The following is a 19,838-nucleotide window of genomic DNA, read 5'->3' as shown; positions in this document are numbered from 1 at the left end:
TTATTATTACATGCTTTGACCTTCGACATTGTGTCCATAATTAACTAACGTCGACATTCAACATTCGATATTAACATCGTATTAAAAATATCACTTATAAAGACATACCTTATCTTCTCCTTATTCTGTAAGCTAGTATCGATCACCCAATACCACATATTTCATACTTTCTGTCATCACGATCTCGATGTGAGTTTGCATCGCTACCCAGAGATAGATTTTTTTACCTGAACTCGCATTGCTGCCAAAAACATGATTTTTTTACCCAAACTCGACATTGCTGCCAAGAATTGGATTTTTTTACCTGAACTCACATTGCTGCCAAGAACAGGATTTTTTTACCCGAACTTGACATTGCTGCCAAGAACAGGATTTTTTTACCCAAACTTGACATTCCTGCCAAGAACTGGATTTTATTGACCTGAACTCGCATTGCTGCCAAGAACAGGATTTTTTTTTACCCAAACTCGACATTACTGCAAAGAACTGGATTTTATTGACTTGAACTCGCATTGCTGCCAAGAACAGGATTTTTTTACCCAAACTCAAAATTGCTGCCAAGAACTGGATTTTATTGACCTGAACTCGTATTGCTGCCAAGAACAGGATTTTTTTATCTGAACTCGACATTGCTGCCAAGAACTGGATTTTATTGACCTAAACTCGCATTGCTGCCAAGAACAGGATTTTGATTGACCTGGTATCGAGATGAGGATCTACAGATCACCAGGATTTTGTTTGACCTGGTACCGAGATGAGGATCTACAAATCACTAGGATTTTGTTTGACCTGGTATCGAGATGAGAATCTACAGATCACTAGGATTTTTGTTTGACCTATTATCAATCATATGATTCTAGAGATACGGAGATCTGCTATGCATGTATAAATATTGATTTTGAGAATGACAATATCTTTATTGAATGTATAACTTTGATTAAGACAAATACATCATGATACTTGAAATATTCTTTATTGATAAAATGCTTTCAAATTGCTCACATTGTGAGGCTTTGGTAATATTACACCTTCAGCCATTTTTAAGTAGTAAGCTCCATTGATTCCGACCTTGTGAATGATGTAAGGCCCATCCCAGCTTGCTGCTAGTTTGCCAACCCCTTTTTCTTTAGTAGCTTGAGTGAGCACTTTCAATACCAAATCACCTTCCTGAAAATGCCTTTCTCTTACTCTCTTGTTGAAAGCTTTTCTGAGCTGCCTATGATAGGTGTCGAGCCTTACCCTTGCTTGATCCCTTGTTTCCTCGAGATTGAGAACTTCTGAAGCCATTCCTTCATCATTTTCGTTATGGATGTCGACACCACCATTTTAGATGGAGTTACTGCTTCCATGCCATAGGCCAAAGTAAAAAGTGATTCACCTGTGGCCGTCCGAGGTGTCGTTCTATAAGCCCATAAAATGTTGTTTAGCTCATCCACCCAAAGACATTTCTTGTCTTCTAACTTTTTCTTGATATTGTCCATAATGGTTTTATTTGTTGCCTTGGCTTGCCCGTTACCCTGAGCATAGTATGGCGCAGATGTGAAATGTTTTACCTTGTAAGATTTCAAGAAAGCTTTCACCTTTCCTCCCTAGAACTGTGGCCCCATTATCTGATATAATGGCATAGGGCAACCCATATCGACATATGACTCTTTCAAAAATGAAATTTATGACATCCTGCTCTTTGATATGATGCAAAGCGATGGCTTCTACCCACTTTGTGAAATAGTTTGTGACTGCCCACATGAACCTTCTTTTGCCACTTCCTGGCATTAGTGGACCAATAATATCTATACCCAATAGAGCAAAAGGCCAAGGGTTTGAGACACAATGTAACTCTTCAACTGGCACATATATTGTTTTCCCATGAATTTGGTATTGTACACATTTTTTCGCATATCGAAGATAGTCTGTTCGCATCTGAGGCCAGAAATATCCCTGCCTCATGATTTTATTTGTCAGTGACCTACCCGCTGAGTGGTTTCCACATTCGCCTTCATGAAGCTCGGCAATAATTAGCTACGCTTTCTCAGGCTATATGCATTTCAAATGTGGACCTCCAGGATTCTTTCGATATAACTCATTATCAATCAATACATATCTTTGAGCGCCAGACTTAATCCTCCTGGCCTCATTTTTGTCCTCTATTACTTTGCCCTCAGATAAGTATGAGATATATGCTTCCATCCATGACGCCCCCAGTGTGTCAATCTCCATCACTTCAGAGTCATCAATGTCGATGCTTGGCCTTTGTTGAACTCCGATATGTAGAGTGCGGCCCTCTGTGTTTTCCAGCATCGTTGCAACATATGCCAGTGCATCGACATGCTTGTTCTCATTTCTATTGAGATGCGGAAGCTTTATCTTACTGAAGTCCTTCAATTTGGATTTTATGAAGTTCAAATAATCCACCATATTTTCACATTTGCCAAATATCCTCCATTGATTTGGCTGACCACGAGCATCGAGTCACTGAAGATTGACAATTCTTTTATGTTGAGAGATCTCACCATTTCGAGACCAACTATTAAAGCTTCATATTTAGCCTCATTGTTAGATGCATGGAACCCCAATGTTATTTGCTATTTCGAGTCTTTGATTTTCTGGAGTAACCAACACCACTCTGATGCCACACCCCTTACTTCCAGATGATCCATCGACAAATAATCTCCAACCATTAGTTCCCGCCCATGGATCGTCTGTATCGATAAGATCTTTAGGCTCTTGCAGCATTGAGAACTCCTCCTCTTCCATGCCCCAACTAGCATCCTCCGATGGAAAATCTGCTAGAAAGTCGGCCAATACCTGACTTTTCTCTGATACTCGGTTTCAATACTCTACTCCGAATTCGTTTATTAGTTCCGACCATTTAGACATCCTTCCTGACTTAGCAGTTTTTGCTAGAGTTTGCTTCAATGGTAGATTCGTCATCACTATCACAGAATGTGCTTGAAAATATGGCTTCAGCCTCTGAGATGAAAATAAAAGTGTCAAAGCATATTTCTCCCGAATGAAGTACCAAGTCTCTGCCTCGAGCATCGTTTTTCTCTGAAAATATATCGGCCTTTCCAACCCATCTTCTACTTTCACAAGGACAGAACTTATAGCAAAATCTGATACAGCCAAATAAAGGAACAAACTTTCTCCCTCATCTGGCTTTGTAAGTGTTGGCATTCCTTGCAAATATTTCTTTAATTCAGAAAATGCTTCTTCACATTCCTCATTCCAACAGAATTTAACATTCTTTGTAAGCAACTTAAAAAGCGGCTTACATTTTTGGAGATAAATCTATTGAGCGCAGCTATTCGTCCCGTCAACCTTTGTATCTGCTTTCTAGTTGTAGGAGATGGCATTTCCTGAAGTGCTCGTATTTGATTAGGATTAGCATCGATACCCCGCTTCGTAACGAAGTACCCCAAAAACTTGCCCGAACTGACCCCGAAAGTATATTTTTTAGGATTAAGCTTCATATTAAACTCTCACAAAATTTTGAATACAGTGTCGAGGTCCTTTACATGATCTACAACTTTCATAAACTTGATGACCATATCATCTATATAGACCTCGACAATTCGTTTGATGAGTTTTTTAAACATCTTCTCTACCAATCTTTGATAAGTGGCTCCTGCATTCTTCAACCCAAATGGTATTCTGATAAAATAGTATATCTATCCATTAACGACGAACGCTGTTTTTAGCTGGTCCACAATAGCCATTAGAATCTGAAAATATCCCGAATACCCATCGCAAAAACTGATCAACTCGAAACCAGCAGTTCGATCAACCAACTCATCAATCCTAGGCATGGGATAATGATCCTTTGGACACTTTTTATTTACATTGGTAAAGTTGATGTAGTGGTAGGATCTGGGAAGGGACAAATCAGTGGTGAAGTGAACCGGGGGCAACATATACCGCGAAGGAGGGGTGCATAGAATCGGTCTGCAAACCCTAAGCTAGGGTACAGATACCCTACACATGGAAGATAGAGGGCCGCGAGATGGGGAGACAGGTGGATGGTTAAGATGATAGAGGATAATAGTATAAAGTGAAAGAAGAGGAGAGAGAGAATGGGGACTTTTCATTATTCGAAGAGGCTATACCTAGAGTTGTAGGAGAGGGTGAGTAGAGGAGTAAGTGAGATCTAACATTTGGCGCCATCTGTGGGGACAGATACAAGCAACATAGAAATGGCACCAAAGAAAGCAGCGGGTAGACCGAAGAAGGTGAGGGTTCAGGAGCCGATGCCGGAAGCAGTGATAGAGGAAGGGGAAGAACGGGAAGAGGGGCGAGCAGCGGAGGAAGTGCGATGATGAGAGAAGAGATTGAGAGGCTGAGAGAGGAGAACGAGGGGCTGAGAAGAGAAAAAGAGAGGGCGGAGGAAGAGGTTGGGGGAGAACTAAATGAGGGGTCTGAGGATGAGAGATCAGAGGACGAGGAGGGGCCCGAGCCAAATCTTGTGGAAAATCCAGTAGCTGGATTAACAATGGAGCAAGTCCAAGAGATGATAAACAATGACCAGGCGGCGAATCTTCAACAGAACAAGAACCAGACTGGCGCGGCCAGTCAGGTGGTGGCTGGGTTGAACCGCAATCCACTAGCTGATGCGATATAGACTTTGGAGGTGCCTAAACGGTTCAATCAACCAAGGTTTGAGAGATACGATGGAATAGGAGACCCAGCAGATCACATCCATCATTTTAGGCAACAGATGCCACTCTGGCAAGAGCCGCGGTATGACGGGTTGCGGTGTATGATGTTCCCGGCCAGCTTGAAAGGGGGAGCGTCGGACTGGTATTATCGATTGCCTTCGAAGAGTATCATCAATTTCCAAAAGTTGGAGCAGGCATTTATAGATCATTTTATACATCAGAAGAGGAGGGTTGTGGACATCACGACCTTATTCAATGTGAGGCAAAGGTCTACGGAATCGGTTAGGGAATACCTGTGCCGCTTCAAGGCCGAAACCTTGAAAGTGGAGAATTTGGACAAAAGGACGATAGTGATAGCATTTGAAAGAGGTTTGCGGCCTGGGACAGGGGTCCATCAATCCGTCGCAAAGAATGAGATTGTGACCTTACATGAGTTATATCCGTGGATAGAGAAGTATATTAGATACGAATACACGATGCAGAAGGATTCTAAGAGGGTAGCAAAAATAGTGTCATCGGTAGAAAAAGAGGGGGATCGCAGAAAGACAGAGTCGGCGGATAGAGGTAATGAACGATATCGCAGACAGCGGTCGCGTCCGGAAAGGGGTAGAGAGATAACGCGAAGAGAACAGAGGGAAAGGAAGCCATACCGCGAGCTAGAGCATACACCTTTAAACAGGCCTTTGAGCGAGATATTGTCGTTGATCAAGAACATGCAGGGGTACGAGGAACCGCGAACAGTACCTGCTGAGATGCCGGCTAAGCCATATTGTGCGTACCACCAGGTGCGCAATCATGAGACTAATGATTGTTATGCATTAAAGTGGTTGGTCCAGAGGTTGATTGAAAAGGGAATGATGAGAGAATTTATAGCGGAGACCCCGAATGTAGAGCAGGTGCTGACTCCAGGGAGGATATTGGGGACAATTAATGTTATTTTTAGTGGAGAAGTTCTAAGCCATAACGCCCACAGAGATAAGGTCAGAAGGACAGCGAGTATACAGCAGGTTAATGAGGCAGCCAGAGGACCATGGTATAGTGCAGGGACAATAGATGGTGAAGATAGTATCATATTTTCTAGTGCAGACCTCCGAGCCGTCGACACTCCCCACGAAGATGCATTGGTCATTACTGTAGCGATGGGCAATTACATGGTCAAAAGGGTACTGATTGATTGTGGCAGCGCAGTGGACCTGCTGTTCAAGGGAGCTCTAGAAGAAATGAGGATTGACCCGGGGCAACTGAGGCCGCCGCGGTCTAGTTTGTATGGGTTTAATGGGAGTGTCACGGAGCCTATGGGAGAGCTTTTATTACCAGTGACAACAGGGCCTGTAACTGTGTTTTTGAGGTTTATGGTGGTCAATTCCAACTCCCAATACAACACGATCTTAGGGAGGAGGTGGATCCACGAAATGAAAGCGGTGCCTTCGACCTATTACCAAGTTATTCAGTTCCCCAGCTTAATGGGAATGTATGAAGTCTGCGGAGATCAGGTGGCCTCGAAGAACAGTCATCAAGATACCGTTAAAAGAATGGTCCGCGAACCCGGAAGAGAATCATTGAACCCCAGGAAACGGCAGGCATATCAATTACAGTGCAGGGCCGTGGAGGGGAAGGAGGAGGTTGTTATGGGGCCAAAGACTTTGGACGAGATCGAGGTAGTGAATCTAGGGGCAGGCGAAGAGGAGAAATTTACGTCAATAGGGTCAAACTTGATGGATGAATGGAAGAGTAAGTTGATACAGTGTCTGTCGAAGAATAGGGATGTGTTCGCATGGGGGATAGAAGATATCACTGGGCTAGACCCTGATTTTGCGTGTCACCGGCTGCACATGAGGGAGGATGCGAAACCAGTTAGATAGAAAATGAGGGGTGTGAGACCCAAGTACGCGGAAGGAATCCGAGAGGAGGTTGCCAGGCTGAAGGGAGCGGGAATCATAAGGGAGGTGGAATTCACGGACTGGCTCTCTAATATAGTCGCAGTCCCAAAGAAAAATGGCAAGGTTCGAATGTGTGTTGACTTTACGGATGTAAACTTGGAGTGTCCGAAGGACAATTATCCTATGCCGCGCGTAGATGAGTTGGTGGACAGAACTGCGGGGTTCAAAATGTTTTCTTTCATGGATACATCCATGGGATACAATCAGGTTGCGATGTATGGACCGGATCAAGAAAAGACGTCTTTCGTGGTGGAAAAGGGAACCTACTACTATACGAGAATGCCATTTGGGTTAAAAAATGCAGGGGCCACTTTCCAACGGTTATGGGAGAAAATGTTCGAGAACAAAATTCGAAAGGGAATCGAGATATACATAGACGATATGGTGGAGAAAAGTATGACAGAGGAAGAGCACTTAGAAGGGTTGAGGGAGACATTCAGGATACTACGAGGGCACAATTTAAAGCTTAATCCAGATAAATGCACATTCGGAGTCACCAGTGGAAAATTTCTGGGGTATATTGTGACACAGCGGGGAATAGAGGCTAATCCCGAGCAGATAAGGTCATTGGTGGAGATGTCGTCACCTCAGACGGTGAAAGAAGTGCAGCGATTGGCAGGAAGAGTCGCGGCCCTAAACAGATTCAAATCAAAATCATCTGATAAATGCAGGCTGCTGTATAGGTTGCTGAGAAACACCACAGACTTTGCATGGACAGCAGAGTGCGAAACAGCATTTCAGGAGCTAAAAGATACCTCGGAGAAGCACCTATGTTGTCGCGACCTGAGATAAGAGAAAAAGTGTATTTGTACTTGGGGGTCATGAAGTATACAATCAGCTCGGTCCTCGTTCGTGTAGTAGAGAAAATGGAAAGGCCGGTGTACTTCCAGAGTAAAACCTTGTTAGATGCGGAGACTAGATACAGCAGGGTGGAGAAGTATGCGCTGGCCTTAATATTCTCAGCCTTGAAGTTGAAACCATATTTTGTAGCTCATGTAGTGATCGTGGTGACGAATTTGCCCCTCAAACAAGCTCTGAAAGCTGAAAAATCAGGGAGAATCCTGAAATGGGTCGTGATGTTGAGTCCATATGAGATCCAATATCAAACCAGGACGGCAGAGAAAGCTCAGGCAGTGGCAGAGTTCTTGGCAGAATTTCCAGCGGAGGATCCTACATGGGGGGAGGAGATGGTCCTGGAACCTGAAAGAGAAGAGGAACAGGACCGCTTGAACCCGTGGGACGAGAGGAATGGTTGGAGGGTATTCGCGGATGGTATCGGCGACACCCGCAGGCAGCGGAATAGGTGTTGTGCTGGTTACTCTGGAAAACAATAGGATAGAACAAACGATGAATTTGGGATTCGCGGCTTCCAATAATGAGTCGGAATATGAAGCGGTGATTGCGGGCCTGCGGATGGCTGAGGATCTGGGAGTGAAAGAGCTCACCGTATACTCAGACTCGAATCTAATGGTGTGTCAGGCTAATGGCGGATTTGCAGCAAGATGCCCTCGGATGGAAAAATATTTGGAAGTCTTACGTAGATGGGCGGCGAAGTTCACACAGATCAGATTCGTACATTTGAACCGCAGAGAGAACCGCCACGCAGATGCTCTTGCATATGTGGTCGCCGCCATGCCAGGGTTGGAGGAGAGGATTATCAAAGTGAAAAAGTTAGAAAGACAGAGTACCGAGGAAACTCCGAAAATACTAAATGTCGCGGAAGAGGATGAAGGATGGATGGAGCCTATCAAGCAATTCTTGTCTGGATATGAGGTGATTGACAAGAAAGAGAGGAGGAGACTGGAGCAGGCAACTCAAAGGTATACATTGATGGGAGGGGAATTGTACAGGAAGAATTTCAGTGGGCCTTTACTGAAGTGTCTAGGGCCGAGGTTGGCGCAAGAGGTGCTAGCTGAGTTACACGGGAGATTGCGAAAGCCATTCGGCGGGTAGAACAACGGCCCATCGGCTATTGACACAAGGATACTTTTGGCCTCACATGAAGAGGGATGCAGTAGAGTTTGCCAAAAAATGTGATAAATGCTAGAGGTTTTCTCAGTTGATTTTTGCCCAGCTGAGCCGCAGCACAATGTGTCCAGTCCATGGCCGTTCGCGATGTGGGCCCTTGATATAGTGGGACCACTGCCCGTGGCCAGGGGTAAAAGGAGATTCATGTTGGCCACTACCGACTATTTTACAAAATGGATTGAGGTCATGCCGCTGCAGCAGGTAAAAGAGACGCAAGTGGTCAAATTCTTGTGGGAGAACATAATATGTCGGTTCGGGCTGCCCTATGCTATTATCGCGGACAACGGAACCCAATTCACAGGCTCAAAAGTGAGGGAGTTTTTGCAAGCATATCAGGTGAAGCAGGTTCTTGGCCCCATACAACCCCGAGGGCAATGGACAGGCTGAGTCTTCCAACAAAACCATACTTAACAACCTCAAGAGGAAGTTGGAGGATAAAAAGGGGGCGTGGGCCGACGAATTAAACCATATATTGTGGGCTTATCGAATGACACCACGGACAACCACTAGGGAGACTCCCTTTTCCTTGGCCTATGGCATAGAGGCTGTGATCCCATCAGAAATGGTGGCGGCTACCACACGAACCCGAGCTATGGAGGATGGGTCAAACTGGGACATTCTGGCTAGGGATATGAATTTGGCCAAAGAAAGAAGGGATACCGCGCATAAGGCTAGAAGAGTATCATCGCTGCATCCAAAGGCAATATAACAAGAGGGTGAGAGTGAGAAAGTTCAAAGTAGGAGACCTGGTGCTTCGCAGAGTGACCCCCAACACCAAGAGAGCAAGTGAGGGGAAATTGGGTCTGAGTTGGGAAAGACCTTATGCCGTGGTAGACGTGGGAGGAGCAGGCACATACAAGTTACAAACCCTGGAGGGAAGATTAATGGAGAGACCATGGAACGTGAGATTGTTGAAAAAGTTTCACCAGTGAATGTAATATGAAGCTATCATCAACTACATGAGCTATTTGTAAATATATAATACCATAGCACTTTTGAGTGAACAATGTTGCTTTATGTTTTGATCAAGTATAAGAGTGGGGATCGCGAAGGGGGTGAGCCCTTCGCTGACGTATGGTCCAAAATGAGATGAGGGCAAGTTGAGTTGCCTCTTTGCGAGAGAGAGTTTCAAATCTCCATAAAAAGCAAGATGAGTTGCCCCTCCTCAGACATGAGGTCTGCGACGAACTAAGGGCAAGACGGGTTGCCCCCTTTTCGCGGACAGAGGGTCCGAGTTGAGCGGAGAGGGCGGTGGGCAAGAGTAGTTGCTCCCCCAGAAGGAAATAATCCTGTGACCTAGATAAAAAAGAGCTAGTCAAGGGAGAAAGACGAATCATCAACCAAGAGTAAAAGAGGTCGGACTTAGCAAAACCTGCCATTGGCAACAGAGAATACAATGTAGCAAAACGAAAACAAATTACAAGAGTCATAAAAGTCAAACATCTTCAGTAATTACAGTCATAAAAGTTAAACGTCTTCAGCAATTACAGCATCCGCAGCATCATGAATTGCCGCGTCCGCGGCTAAATCAATGACCTCGGCCACTAGGACAGGAAGACTGCTAGATTCCAAAGCATCAGTAGGGGGTTCGGGAACCAAGGCAGCTGCGGACTTGTCCACGGGGGCAGGGTGTTCAGGAACAAGTCTGCCCTCTTTGATAAGGCGGTCATGTTCCTCATTGACCTTTTTGGCCACCCTTTTGTCCGCCTAGGACTTGAAGCGCTCTTGAAGGTTATCCATGTCCAGCTCATGTTGTGTTAAAAGAGTGGCGGTGGCTTCCTTGTGCTGATGAGAGAGGGCGACCAGGGCTTCGGAGTGTTGCTGAAGAAGGGTCTCTCGCTGATTACTTAAGCAGTCGTTGACTTTGTCCATGTAAGCTTGATGAGAAGCCTCGGCCCCCCCGAGCTCATCCTGAGCCTTAACCTTATCCAGGGCAGCGGCCTCCAGATCTAGTTTGAGTTGGTCGCAGGTCTCCTTCAGAGCCCCCAGGCGAAGGACTTCAGCCTCTAGGGAGTCCACTTTGGACCGGACGCTGAACAGTCCGTGGATCATATATGAGATGTCCAAGCTCACCTGAGAAAGAGAAAGGGGTTAACACCCCCTGGGTGGATGATAAAACAAAGAGAGGAACATAATTAAAGTGCACCTTCTCCCAGCCGGTGTAGAATGAGGTTTGATGCTGGTCAAAGGAACCTTCCTTCGCGTATGACATGTCCTTGGGAAGATGGGACCCATAGAATAAGAAGGAGGCGACAGCTGGATTGTCCAAAATCGAGTCCTGGATGTTGACAGTGCGGCTGCAAACTTTGAATGTAGGGCGAAAAGCAGGCGGGGAATCAGTGGCCTCCTTTCCTAGTTATTGTGTATGGCGAGCCGGAGCAGCAGGAGGGGGAGCTGTGACTGTTGAGATAGGTGCATCAGTAGCCATGGTTCGTGGACACTTGAGAAGCGACCGGGACACTAGAGACTGGTAAGAACGAGATGATTGGCGGATAGATGGCAAGTGAGCAAAGTGATGCACAGGGAGGCGAATGTGACCAGGGCGGGGGCAAGGCTTTTGAGTGGGGGGCATGTGGGCTGGAGGGGAAGCTCGAGGTTTGCGTTCCTTTGGAGGGGGAGGTCGATAAAAGGGGGCGCTATAGGCACCGATGGTTTGCAACTGAGGGTCAGACAGTAGAGGGGTGCAAGTGTTCGGGTCAACTCCCAGGATCGCAGCTTAAGAAGTGCCTAGGTCGCGGAGCCTCTGAAATATGGTGGAGTACATGCCGGCATAATGGCTAGACTTCGAGTCTGGATTCCAACCTACACAGGGAAAAGGGATCAAAGTGTTAGAGTCTTATAGCGAGTAACACATGCAAAGGGAAAGGGGCTAGGGGAACTCACCACTGGGCAGAAAGGCGAGATGAGTGAGAGTCAAGGCAGGGGGTAGATCTGCGGACAGAAAGTTTTTGGAGACATACAGCGGGTAGTGGTGCCACATCTTGTCCAAAGAGGTGACGCGTAGGACAAATGATAGTTTCTTGGGGCGGACACAGAAAGAATGGTAACCGACGCTAACATACTTGGTGCTTCTTTTTATATAATAATGAGTGACCATGTCGCGGCAGGTTATTTTGGGCACACCAAATTTGTTATAGTGGTTCGCGGCATACATAATGCACCAAAAATTACCAATACCCTGGCAGGGAGGGATGTTAAAATGGTTGCATATCGTGACATCCAAAAGAGTTAGGGGAAGACAAAGGCCGGCGACAATCTGCCCTACCGTGCTACCAGACACCCTGGCTTATAGGGGACTAAGTGTGGAAAGTGGGTGAGGTCAGGCACGTGCTCTAGGACGACATCCGCGGGGATGCCATAGGCCGCCTTGATCGCCTCTAAATTAGGTCTACGACTGCGAGGCGGCGGCGGGGGGAGAGCTAATTGTTGTCTTGAAGTGGATGGGGCCTCTGAAGGGTTTGACGGAGGGGGCGAGCCCACCGTGTTGGAGGTAGAGGAAGAAGAATTGTCGGAATTGGCATCCGACATTGGAAAAAGAATCCAAGCTAGAGAAGAAGATGAACAGTTTATGAAAGGGGGAGTGGAATGATAGCCACTCTATAGAAGAAAACAACGTGTGAGAGTGAAAGTGGGAGAAAAAAACAAACCTGAGAATGCTGAGAGGAGTAATCCGGTGTTGGGAGGTGGGCGGTGGAGCAAACACCAGGAGCACAACTACCAACCAACGAAGCGAAAATACAAGAGGATGTAGAAAAAGGGGAAAATGCGAGAGGAAGAGTCTGAATGGGGGAGAGAGGAGTTTAAGCAGGCTTTTATAAGAGGAAGGGTAAAACCATAATTGGGAGGTGCTGAAATCGAGGACGCACCTGCAAGGACCAGCCAAAAAGTGATACGTGAGTGCACGGAACTCGAAGAGACACTGACACATTGCGCGTGCTGAACACGTAAGACCTAGGGGCACAGTGACGGGGATAGATCGTGGCTATCGAAGAGAGGGAGTGCAAGGACTCTCGACCCCTCGACCTATGGCGGATCGCGGCCTCGAAAGGGGGCATCTGTAGTGGTAAGATCTGGGAAGGGACAGATCAGTGGTGAGGTAAACCGGGGGCAACATATACCGCGAAGGAGGGGTGCACAGAATCGATCTGCAAACCCTAAGCTAGGGTATGGATACCCTACACGTGGAAAATAGAGGGCCACGAGATGGGGAGACAGGTGGATGGTTAAGATGATAGAGGATAGAGGATAATAGTATAAAGTGAAAGAAGAGGAGAGAGAGATAGGGGACTTTTCATTATTCGAAGAGGCTATACCTAGAGTTGTAGGAGAGGGTGAGTAGAGGAGTAAGTGAAATCTAACAGTCGACACAAATTCGAACTCTACCATCTTTCTTCAGTACTACCACAATGTTTGCTACCCATTGAGAATGTTCCACCTCTCTGATTATGCCATTTTTTAACATCTTCTGTATTTCGACTTGCACCGCTTCTTCATGCATTGGTCTCACCTTCCAATGTTTTTGGTGCACAGGAATTGCATTTTCTTCCATATTCAGCTTGTGTGAACAAACATCTGGATTGATACTGGTGAGGTCCAACATCGACCATGTTAAAACATCCTGATTTTCTTTCAAAAATACCATCAACTCATTTATTATGCTTTCCTCCATCTCTGTACCAATGAACGTATAACGCTCACTTTCTCTTGTACTAATATTAACTTTCTCTACCGTTTCTATGGTCTTTCTTTCCCAGAGGGGTTCTTCATTTTGAGCGAACCTTACCTACTCCTGTTTTTGCACATTGGTATCGACAGGCAAAGCTTGCTATAACTGCTAATTAGAATTTTCCAAAACGCCCCCAGTGTCTTGGCTTTTCCCCTTCATCATTCCCTTTATTGTGACAAAATTACACTTTTCTGATTCGGACTGATCGCCCCTAATTTCATGCAATCCATATACAATAGGGAATCAGATAACTTGATAGAATGTGCTAGGCACAACCCGCATTTTGTGTATCTACTTCCCAATATGGCATTGTGATTAGAATGGCGCTTGATGACCACGAATGTCATCATCACGGTTTGAGGCCCAGCTCTAACTGGCAATTTTATCTCTCCAGCGGGCTTGGTACATGTTCCATTAAAACCATATAAACTGAACTTCAGTGGGTTTAAATGAGACTCATCGAGACCAATTCCTTTGAATGCTTTCCAAAATAAAATATTAACTGAACTACCGCAGTCCACTAATATCTTCTGTACATCATAACCTGTAATACGCAAAGCGATTAACAAAGCATTGTCATGTGGTAACATTACCTTGGATAGATCCTCTGGTACAAACATAATTGCCCCAGGAATGCTAGCCGACACCAGCTACTGATTCACCGGACTTGGCTCGACATTGACCTCGAGCACCTCTTTCACAGTTGATATCTTTCTTATCTTATCTCGAAAGATTTTTTTTTGGGGAATTTCTCCTTTGTAAATCATGTTTATTATCCCCAGTGGCTTCTCACGTATAGTCGTCGTTTCTTCAGGTCTAACATCAGTCTGAAATTCTCTCAATTTTCCATCCTTCATGAGCCTGTCAATCTCCTTTACCAGCTGCAGACACCTATTAGTTTCATGGTTCTCCACCTTATGAAATTTACATTAAGGTCGACCTTTTATCTCCCTAAGAGTGAATTTCAGCCATATCACGAATTCTACTTTCGCTATCCTCCTCAATATATCTTCCGGTGTGGAATTGAGAACTATGAAATTACTAGGATCTAATTCCTCCTTTAGTGTTTTCTCAAACTTCCTTCTTTGTTGCGGTTGATTATCTCTGTTTGTGTACTGCTGATGAGGTATTTTATGATCTAACCTCAAGAAATCTCGACTTTCATATCGATCAATACTATCTTTATCTTTTCTTCCTACATCAATGACTTGCAACACTGCTTGAGCGGTGGCCGTCTTTAATCCTTCCTCGACTCTGATATCTCTATCAGCTTTATCATACAATTCCTGCAGAGTTTTAATCTCTTTTCTCAACAAATATTTGTACATAAAATATCCTGGTATTACACTTGCTTGGAAAGCTATGACAGCTGTCATTTCTGATTCATCCAACCTTTCTACCGACTAGGTTTCGGCCTTGAACCTTGCCAAGAAATCTTTCAATGACTCCTTCTTTGCTTACTTTAATTGAAATAAGGCCGACACCTGCTTTGGCTTCACCCTTTGGTGACCGTAATTGGTGAGGAACCTTTCTTCAATTTCACGAAAGCATGAAATGGATCCCTCCGGAATTGTGCAAAACCATTTTAGTGTTTTTTGCCTTTCAAGCTTGATGAAAATGATCGACATAATACAATATCCCAATACTCGGTACCCTGATATATTGAGAACTGATGTCGATAACTAAAAAGATGGGCCGATATGGTGGCCAAATATCGTACATACCGATATTCATCATTATTTCAATAAAGTTCTAATACAATATCGGCATGAGGGCCGATATATTCATGATAAATTTCAGGTACAAAGGAAAGAGACAATGATGGACACATGTCAAAAAGATATTGGATAGACACATGTCAAAAAGCTATTGGATGGACACATGTGGAGCAACTATAAAAGGAGTCAAGACAGCTAACAAAAGGGACAAAATTGATATGTGGAATAATCTCGCCTGTTTCTCTTTCCAAATTATTATAATTAGGGATTAGGCTTTGAGTACTCACATATTATCTATGTATCTTTATACTAATTAGACCTTGAATTATAATTTTTGACAGTATGGCTAAGAGAAAAACTTGTGTTAACTTTATACGCACCCTCTCGAAACAATCCTGGCTTCGACGTCAAGAACATATGCATTTGAGATACAGTTCTTCACCTCGAATCCCGACATTATCATCCAGAGACCTCGGTACGTGTTTAATAAATAATATATTATACAATTATACTAAATATAGTGATAGTAGCTCAGATAAATGATATAATTCTAATAAAAAAAAAAATTGTTTCTAGTGATACCGACATGTCGAACGAAAGTATTGAATCTACAACTCGAATCAGCTCGTCGTCCTCAGCTTCGTCATCACAAAGAACTGAGACTGACATACCAGAGTGGCGTCCCACGTATTTGGCTGATGGCTTAGCATGCCATCCTTTTGAGACTGTGAGCTCAGAGTCTGAGCGCGAAGTCATGGACAATAATAGCATATGTAGTGGTTTGAATCCTTGTTTTCCAAAAAGACCCAACTTACACATAGTTAAAGCTGCCTATCAGATACCAGACACTATCCACCTTTGACATTACGCTGGAAGTATTAGAGGAACTAGATGCCACAGTGGCGATCCTCAAACAACCATTATTACTGTTGGGCAACTAGCTGCTGGTTTGCGCCTTCCCTTATCTGACCTCGATCGAGAGGTACTGAACTATCTGACCATCTCTCCTGGCCAAGGCATAGGCAATTTTTGGAGACTGCTACACATTTGCAATTACTATAATTCTCACCTTGCATCCGATGTATAGAGATCCCAAAGAATCCGTCTTATCGACATCCAAAAACACTATACCTTTGTCGAACGTATGGAAAAGAATAAAAACAGTATATCGGAGCCTAGTGGCTATTTTTATCCCAAAAAACGAATAAACCGCGCAGGCATCATAAGGATAAATCGAGATAGTGATTTCAGATGGCCATTATATCCTATCATTATATCTGGGCAATGGGAGTTATCTGCTTCTATCGCTGTTCCATCCTTGGCACATCCTGTCTTTAACATTAGAGGTACGTTACTTTACGACACCCCATCCCTTGAACCCATCTTTCAACCCTCTATTTCGGACCTGTTATCTGACTGGTCTATCGTTGTGACCTTGTTTTAATACCAAGACCAGCCCCGATGAGAAGTCTTGGAGAATCCACTAAAGTAATAGAGCTTTTAAAAGACACTGATGAAGAAATCACTGCTCGAACTGGTGTTGATAAATATGGCAATCCAAAATTGAATATCGATCTTCCAGATATCGATAATTATGTCGCTCCTCTATATTTCCTAAAAAGTACCGTCCTTCGAGGTCAAGATCCTTTACCTCCCCAATCTGTTATACCGTGCAAAACTATTCCATGTCCCTTACAACCTTGTTCATCTGAAAAAGTATTAAGAAAAACTTTTGATTCCGCTGAATTGCCTGCTAACACTCCTCAATGTTATTTTGATTATATGCTAAATGGTTTTAAAATAACTGAAGATCTTTTTCCCAAAATCAAACAAGAGATTCCCGATTTCTATAATTATCCACTTTTGTAAGATGTATTTGATCATTACTGCTTATTGTACACAGATATGGGCTTTCGCATTCCTCATGTTCAAGACAAATCAGCCAAACACCTGAAAAGGTTTTTGCAAAAAACAAGTGGTAGCATTGGGGTACCTGAACTCGACTCCTCGTCATCCTTCTCATACATAGCGTCTTCAGCACGCTTCTCCTTTTCTTCCCTTACCGCTTTATTTTCAGCCATTAACATCTGATTTTGTTTTTCTAATTCAGCCATCCTTCTCAACAAAATCTTTCAAAGATACTTCTTCCTCTCGTATCTCCTCCACTTCTTCCACCAGTCAACTCACTGATCGTCTAGTTCTTCGATCTGCATTCTTAGATGCTGCTTGAGACGTACTTGCTTCATCAACCATTAATGCTTTACTTGGTGTCGCTCATTTGGGAGACATCTTGACAAGAAACCAAATATCTCTTTAAACAAATTCACTATTCTTCATTGATCCTATCAAAACTTCTTCAACCTCCTTAACAATAGATTTGAAACTCCAAAGAAAACAAGAAAAAAATGTTCTTTCTTGATCCTTGAAACACAGACGGCAACAATGTAGTTTGCAAAGAAGCTTCACAAAGATCAACAATCAAGAAACTAAACAAGAATAAGAACAAAGATCGAATTGAAATGTCTTTTTATTAATTGGTAACAATGGTTACAAGTTTTCTCCCTTTCTTTCTCTCTGCTCTGGTTTTGTTGGTTTTTCTTAAATGAAATTAGAATGAATCTTTCTTTCCCTTTCCAGTCTTTATATAGTGTTGTGACTGTAGCTTCGTCCAATCATTTAATGCCATGTGTCCCTTCTCTTCTTCTCCATCCTTTCTCCGCTTTAAACCTGGAACATACAAACTCTAGTGCGAAATATCGACAACCACGTCAATATTTCTTATTAATCATGATATTTGGGCTGGAATATCAGGTTTACGATGATATTTGCCCACGACAGTTATCAGAATTTTAAATTTGTGTATATCGTGGCTGACGGAATGGCATCAGGTTTGCTTTAGGGTCTGTTTGGCAGCACGAATGGGCCAACCTATACATGGGTTAGGGTGCACTATCCCTGTTATTCTGTTTGGTTATTATATTTTGGGCCAAAGTCTGTATACCGTATGCTATTAGTTGGCTGGCCCAACCCCAAAAGTGCGGATAATGGTATCCATTGGAAGGCAATGGATTTCGATCTACATCAGAGCATACACAGAAAATAAAAGAAAGACACGAGAAGGAAAAAAAAACATGAGAAGAAAAAAAAAAATGACCGCGAAAAACTGAAGAACAGTACCGTCCACCACCTAGCCTCCCACTATTGTTCTCCATTGATCTTTCAACCTCGGCTTCTCTCGATTTCTTTTCGCTACCATCTCTCTCTCTCTGCTATTGTAAGGTAATAGAAGTGTGAATTTAAAGTTTCAAAATTTAAGAAAACTTTTTATATTTGTGCTACCATCTTTGTTATGATATTTTATTTGAGTTTTTCTGCAACTGCTTAGTATAGCTTTCCCTGATAGAAACGGTGTAAAGTTGTACCATTGCAACATGGCACTCAACCTTAACCTTAGTGTTTTTTTTTCTTCGATAAACCTCAACCTTGGGTTTACACTGGTAGTTGTTTTAGGATGTTTTGTTTATGGAATTCTATTTACATAATGGTTCGTGCAGTTTGAATTGTTTTTCTTCTTATTTACGACATTGAATTGTTACATTCGGTAGTAGGAACTCGAACCCAAGCATGTGCTTAGTGCTTACCTAGAAAGCCATTCAATGTTAAACCATGACTTTTTAAGTTTTAACACCTTGAAAGAGAAAGATTAACATTCCAACTTTGATTATTATTTTTTTATAGGTACCAACTTTGATTTTGATTGTGCTTCCCACAAACTAGAATAATAGATTGGATTATATAATCTGAAGTTTTTGGTTCGCTCCCTTTACTTCAGAGATTGCAAAAATCATAAATGATCTTCCTTAACTCACAGTCTTTATACTGCACCACATAGAAATCGCAGTGGTCCAGTGGTGAACAAAAAGCTTTTTGATGCGTAACATTTTAGCTTGGATATTGAGCTCTATCAGAATAGCTTAATGAAAATAAACTTAGAATTACCGCTTGTAGGAGACTTGCAGAGTTCTTCATGATTGACATGAAGATTGCTTATAGGTATCTAAAGGCACACTTTCACTACCCTTTTTATTCTGTTACTTTTTCTTTGTTGTATTTCCACCCAGGAAGTGTACTAGAAGCAGGGTACCTTAGTTCTTGCTATTGATTATCTAACCACCTGAATGGAAAACATGGACCAAAAGTGACGTTTGTGAAAAATTAACTAGATCGTAGAGAGTGATTAGTGAAATTAAGTCACATGTCTGAAGTAAGGTACACTCAAGGTTGTGAAATATAAACAAGGTTATTTAAATTATACACTCTTTGAGTCATTATGGAGTTCTGGTTTCATAATTGGATAGACAACTTTAAGACAATTTATTAGGTTGGCCTAAAAGTACGTGTTTGTCTTGTGGCATACATACAAAGATTATCTAGAAGCAGAAGAATTCACCTTTGCTGCTTTTGCTTAAATTTCCCATGCTTCATTTCAGAAGGCTGGGACATGTAACGAATATTGTACAAGTTTACTTCACTGAGTAATTTAAGCATGTCAATAGAGTAAACAATTTAAGGTTTAACTGTTGCTTGTTAATTATGATGCTAAACTAGCCTTACATACAAAAAACCAACTAAAAGTGGCTCCTGAAAATCAATTGTTTAAGGTTTAATAAAAGGGAAAATGAAATATAGCTTCTTGTTCTCTACTTGGCGTCCATTCAATCTAGTCTCTCCTCAATGTCGAAACTATTTTTTTTTTCTTATTTATCTGTGTGAT

General features: G+C 43.1%; 2 protein-coding genes across 2 annotated transcripts; both read left to right on the top strand.

Moving 5' to 3' along the window:
* Positions 1-4,711: 4,711 nt before the first annotated feature.
* Positions 4,712-6,514, top strand: LOC147494670 (uncharacterized). Its single transcript, XM_086568208.1, has one exon. The coding sequence runs from the start codon at positions 4,712-4,714 to the stop codon at positions 6,512-6,514; it is 1,803 nt and encodes a 600-aa protein (XP_086424334.1).
* Positions 6,515-7,939: 1,425 nt separating this feature from the next.
* LOC147494669 (uncharacterized) lies at positions 7,940-8,545 on the top strand. The gene has a single exon (XM_086568207.1). The coding sequence runs from the start codon at positions 7,940-7,942 to the stop codon at positions 8,543-8,545; it is 606 nt and encodes a 201-aa protein (XP_086424333.1).
* The last annotated feature ends 11,293 nt before the right edge of the window (positions 8,546-19,838 follow it).

The sequence above is a fragment of the Coptis chinensis genome, chromosome 6 (genome assembly GCF_015680905.1).
Source record: "Coptis chinensis isolate HL-2020 chromosome 6, ASM1568090v1, whole genome shotgun sequence".
Classification (NCBI taxonomy): domain Eukaryota; kingdom Viridiplantae; phylum Streptophyta; class Magnoliopsida; order Ranunculales; family Ranunculaceae; genus Coptis; species Coptis chinensis.
This window is presented reverse-complemented; position numbering and strand designations above follow the sequence as displayed.

What these genes read in the sequence shown, in the direction of transcription:
- LOC147494670 (XM_086568208.1), top strand. Translation starts at nt 4,712, where the DNA reads ATGCCACTCTGGCAAGAGCCGCGGTATGACGGGTTGCGGTGTATGATG.
- LOC147494669 (XM_086568207.1), top strand. Translation starts at nt 7,940, where the DNA reads ATGAATTTGGGATTCGCGGCTTCCAATAATGAGTCGGAATATGAAGCG.